At 36.0% G+C, this 5,763-nt stretch overlaps 1 protein-coding gene across 1 annotated transcript; it reads right to left on the bottom strand.

The window, feature by feature from the left end:
- Nucleotides 1–298: 298 nt before the first annotated feature.
- LOC138150150 (eukaryotic translation initiation factor 1A, X-chromosomal-like) lies at nucleotides 299–1,322 on the bottom strand. Its single transcript, XM_069073598.1, has one exon. The coding sequence runs from the start codon at nucleotides 1,145–1,147 to the stop codon at nucleotides 713–715; it is 435 nt and encodes a 144-aa protein (XP_068929699.1). The 5' UTR covers nucleotides 1,148–1,322; the 3' UTR covers nucleotides 299–712.
- Nucleotides 1,323–5,763: the final 4,441 nt, after the last annotated feature.

A 5,763-nucleotide genomic window follows, 5' to 3' on the forward strand; every position in this document is an offset into this window, starting at 1 on the left:
TAAAGATTAGAAAAATTTGGAGTTAAGAAAGGGCATCCTAGATAGAAGAAAAAACAGAAGCAAAAGTAAGGAGGTAGGAAACTACAGGTAATTTTCAAGAAATTGCAAATTTAGTCTGGTTAGTGTAAAAATGTGTGTGATATGAATGATGGAATATAATATTTGATAGACTGGATCTTAAGCAATCTGATTTGTTCTTGTCAACCAATCACTGCTCTCCACTCTTCAGTTCCCTTAAGTTAATGACACTAGAGTTAAAATAAAAAACCAAAGCAAAATACAAACAACAAAACTTCACTTCTTTTTTTTTTATTATAATCCATGATAATCATAGGGCAAACAATTTATTCAAAACATCAATTTACTGGAAGTAAGGTGGTCAAAACAGGAAAGGCAGTAATGCATTTAAAAAAAAAATCTGGCCAAATAGATGTTATGGTTCTTTACCCAATCACTGAAGATCTAATTCACCAAAGAGACAAAATGGGCTTAACATTTCACTTAAGGTAATTCAGCATTATCAGTTTTTAAGGAAATATAAATATTTTAAAACAAACAATGAAAATAAATCAGTCTGGTTAAACAAGCTGCACTCATGCTAATGAAGTTTCATTCTTCTTAACAGGATGGGACTTGGCCAAAAATCCAAATGAAAATATCAAGATAGCAGAACAATCCTCTGAAAAATCGAAATGTAAATGTCCAGTTCAATTTAGATATCATCAATGTCTTCTTCATCATCCCCGATGTCATCAAACTGGATTTCATCATCATCTCCAGGACCAAATGTGTCTGTTTCATTGATTTTGGCATGCTCTGGAAGTTCCCCATATGCCTTTAAACTTCTTGCTTCATCGGCATTGTATTTTAGTATAATATCGGCCTTGTTATCCTGGTAGTCTCGTAGACCAACCAATATAATGTCCGATGTATTTATCCAAACCTTTTTTCTTAATTTCCCTCTGATGTGACATAACCTCTTCACATCATCAAAACACATTGCTTCTAATCGTCCATTTCCCAACATTTTGATCACCTGGGCATATTCCTGTCCATCTTCCTTGAAGACCAATTCTCTTTTTTCAGATTCATTTTCGTTCTTTCCTCTGCGCCTGTTTTTACCTCCCTTACCTTTATTCTTGGGCATGGCTGCGGCGGCCTCTGCGGGGTCTCCGTCTCCCTCTCAGGCGGTGGCTCTTCCGAAGGATGTGCGGGCGGCCTTTGCCTCTCCGGGCGCGGTAGAAGGCAGCCGCTTCGCAGGGGGAGTGGACAGTGAGCGGGAGCTGGAAGCTCCGGAGGGCACAGAGTGTGCAGGGAAGCGAGAACCCAAACCTTCACTTCTAAAAAGGCTTTTTCTTACTGTATGTGGATAAGCCAGAAGGATATGTACCATATCTCTTTTTCTCAGGAAGACAATGGATAATAGGATAATAAAGCACCAATGAGTATGTGCTGCTCAGTACACTTGGCATCAAGAGTTGTCTCCTAAATCTAAGACTAGAAATGTTCTTTTTTTTTTTATCAGGAAACCACTGTGATTCTTTTTCAGAAAAGAGTGTGATGATATGCATTCCAACTGGTTTGCTACCTTTTGAATTTCAAAAGGAGTTCTATGTATAATGAAAACAGTAAGGTATGACCTTGCAATTGATGAATCAATTGACACTAGACTAGAAATATGTGCTACATGACAGCAAAAGAGTTTAATGTTTTATAGAAACTCACTTGTTAGGTTTTTTAAAATGTATTCAGCACTACAAAACTCAAAAGGCAAGTATCAAGGTAATATTTTTAAATTATTAATTTGGTTCATAATTGTCATTTTGATTGACACTGATATTATCCACTCAAAAATTAAAGCAAACATTTTATACTACAATAGAAGGAATACATTTAGATATATTTGGTATTTGTAACATTGGACTGGAAATAACCCAGAATACTAAAGCTGTATTGCTCTCTATTAGGCATCGTTGTGATTGTGAAGATTCTAGGAAAAACTGGCCCTCTAAGTCTTCATCATCATCTTTTCTAGCATCAGCCATAGCATCTGTATCATCACATTTATTTTATGCCACATTTTTTTTTTCACAATTGGATAATTGCAATGATTTTTCAGGTAATCTCTCTTTTTTTCTCAGTAAAACATTGAAGTCCAAGGGGCAACCAGGTGGCTCAGTGAGTAACAGCACCGGCACCATTGTTGGGTTGACCTGGAGATTGAATCCCGGGCTCAGACACTCAGCACCACACCCAGAAATAACTGGCCATGTAACCTTGAGCAAGTTACTTAACCCTGGTTGCTTAAAAAAAATATTGAAGTCCAGGAAAAATTACTTTGATATCTTCTCTCCTTTCTTTATCTTCTCTACACCTCCTTCTGTGGTCCTTTTTCTCAGGCACTCACTGTTCTCCCCTGGACAATACCATTCTTTCCAAAATTCCATTGAGTTGGATGATCCCACTTATCTGATTGTTTAATCTCATCTCTCCTTCAAAATTTTCATCAAAATATAGAAGTGTATGACTAAAAGAGAGATTTAATAGGATCTTGATCATGAAAGCTTTCATTTTAAAAGGAATGGTCAACCTAAAGAAATAAATGGATTTTTGGCAATATGACAGTCTGGTTTTGGAGAATCTTCCTGGTAGCCTCACCAGCATCTTTTTTCATTTATCCTGTATATTTCATTAACCTTTACATATCACTTTCAACATTGTATTTAATTATTTTAGCTGTCACCATAATATACTAAATCCTAAAGAAGTAAATATTCAATAAATTAACCATAGAAAACACTAATCTCTAACTCCTAACATACTCATTCAAGACTCTCTCCCACATCACCTACCACTTTCTGGTATAAAATTAAATGGGAGGGATGATGAAAGAAGGGAATAAGCATTTATATGGTGCTAACAGTCTGTTATCCCCATTTTTCAGTTGAGATCACTCTTAAATCTCTTTTCCTGGCATTTAAATTTCTCTACAGTTTGGCTACACCATTCCCAAACAACTGTTCTCCAACATAAACCCTCTACTCTAGGTGAGACAGTCTCTTGTTTGTCCTTCATTCTGGAAGAGGACCAGTGACATTACAAGGGTGATGTCTTAACTTGACTCCTTAAGAGTCATTGGAGTACAGTGGCAAGACAAAAGTCAAGATGACTGGCAATGGTCCGGGCAAGACAGTCTCTTGACTCATCCCTAAATATAAAATGTTTATTCCCACTTGATAATCTTTGCTTAGAGACAATGTGGTGCAGTAAATATAGTGCTCAAGTCCTACTTCTGACACATATTGATGCTGTGCAAATCTGTTTGGCAAGTAATTTAGTCTCTCAATACCTCCCATGCAACTCTATGACTATAAGGTGCACAACCATTCCTGTTTTATCATTGGTAGAGGGAACTTCCTCACCAGGCATTCCTTACACCAAAGAAATCAGAAGTTCAGATCATACAAACAAAAAACCTTTGAATATGCTTGCTATTCTTCAACTATCTATAAACACTTTTGTCTGGTTATTAACTCATTTCCATACATCAAAAGGTATCTTAGCACCTCCTTTCTTTCCACACAAAATATCTGAACTGTAGTCCCTAATGATCTTGACTTTTCTAAAATCCTAGTCAACACATAATAGTTACTTTGCAGTTTATCATTCAACCTTATATTGTTGTGTAATTTTTATGCAATAAGATGCATAGCATGATGTGTTTTTTGTTAAATTTTATATTTATTTTTAGTTTATATCATTCATTTCCACAAGAATTTGAGTTACAAATTTTCTACCCATCACCCCAAAAGAGTGATCCCACTGAATATCCTCTCCCTCAATCTATTCTCTACTATATCCTCCCCCATCCCCTCTCTGACTTTTCAGTAGGATCTCTATGCCCCAGTGCCTGTATATCTTATATTTATATATATATATATATAGATAGATAGATAGATAGACATAGATATAGATATAGATATAGATATAGATATAGATATAGATAGATATTTGATTTCAAAACTTTGAATTCCAGATTCTTTCCCTCCCTCCGTCATCAACCACCCTTACTGGGAAGATAAGCAACTCAATAAAGGTTGTACATATGTAGCTATGCAAAACCTTTCCATAGGGGATATATTGTGAAAGACTGACTATATTTCCCTCCATCCTATCCTACCCCCCCCCACTTGTTCTGCTCTCTACTTTGATCCTTTCCCTTTTCAAAAGTGTGTGCTTCCAACTTCCCTTCCCCCAACGTGCCCTCCCTTCCATCATTCCTCCTCTCATCCCCTTCCTCCCCTCTCTCCTATAGTGTGAGATACCCAATTAAGTGTGTATGTCATTCTCTCCCTAAGCCAAATTCGATGAGAGTAAGGTTAACTCATTCCCTTTTGCTTTCCTGTTCTTCCCCTCCATGGTAACAGTTTTCCCTTGCCTCTTCTATATGAGATAATTTACCCTATTCTCTCCCTCTCCCCATCTCCTCTCATCATGTTCCTTTTTCTTTTCTCAATTTCACCTTTTAAGTGTCATCCCTTCCTCTTCAATTGGTCCTGTGCCCTCTCTCTATGTAAACCTGTACACATATATACACAGACTCACATATGTATTCATACACCCATATACCCTCCTATATAGACATATATATGTGTGTACATACATATATATATATATATATATATATATATTCCCTTCAACTATTATCATACTGAGAAAAATTTCATAAATTACAATTTTCATTCTTCTATGTAGTAATGTAAATAGTTTGACTGTGATAAGTTCCTTATGATTATTTTTCCCTGTTTATCTTCTCATGTTTCTCTTGTTTCTTATATCTGAATGACAAATTTTGCATTCAGCTCTGTTTTTTTCATCCTGAATGCTTGAAAATCCTCTACTCCATCGAATGACCTTATTTTTCCCTGAAACATTGTACTCAGTTTTGCTGGGTAGGTGATTCTTGGTTTTAATCCCAGCTCCTTTGTCCTCCAGAATATCATATCCCAAGCCTGTCAAACCCTCAGTATAGAAGGTGCCAGATCCTCTGTTATCCTCATTATGTTTCCACAATATTCAAATTGTTTTTTTCCTCACTGCTTGTAATATTTTTCTCCTTGATCTGGGAACTCCAAAATCTGGCTATAATATTCCTAGCAATTTTCTTTTGGGGATCTTTTTCAGGAGGTGATCTGTGGATCCTTTCAACCTCTATTTTGCCCTCTGGTTATAAAACATCAGGGCAATTTTCCTTGAGAATTTCTTGAAGGATGATTTCTAGGTTCTTTGTTTGATCATGCTTTTCAGGTAGTGCAATAATTTTTAAATTATCTCTCCTGGATCTATTTTTCAGGTCAGTGGCTTTTTCAATGAAATATTTCACATTGCCTTCTATTTTTTCATTTGTTTGGATCTGGTTAATAGTATCTAGATTTTTCATAAAGTCACTAGCTTCCATTTGCTTTAATCTAATTGTGAAGGAATGATTCCCTTCAGTGAGCTCTTGAGATTCTTTGTCCATCTGGCAAATTTGGCTTTTTAAGGCTTTCTTTTGCTCATTGGCTTTTTGAGCCTCTTTTGCCATTTGAGTTAGTCTATTTTTTAAGGTGGTATTTTCTTCAGTCAGGTTGTTGAATTTCATTTCATAATTTTCTTGCATCATTCTCATTTCTCTTCCCAAATTTTCCTTAACTTCTCTTATTTGGTTTTCAAAATATTTCTTAAGCTCCTCTATGGCCTGTAACCAGCCCATATTTTTCTTGG

The sequence above is a fragment of the Petaurus breviceps genome, unplaced genomic scaffold (assembly GCF_028583685.1).
Source record: "Petaurus breviceps papuanus isolate PSGF00001 unplaced genomic scaffold, PetGlider_PUasm1.0 140, whole genome shotgun sequence".
Taxonomy (NCBI): Eukaryota; Metazoa; Chordata; class Mammalia; order Diprotodontia; family Petauridae; genus Petaurus; species Petaurus breviceps.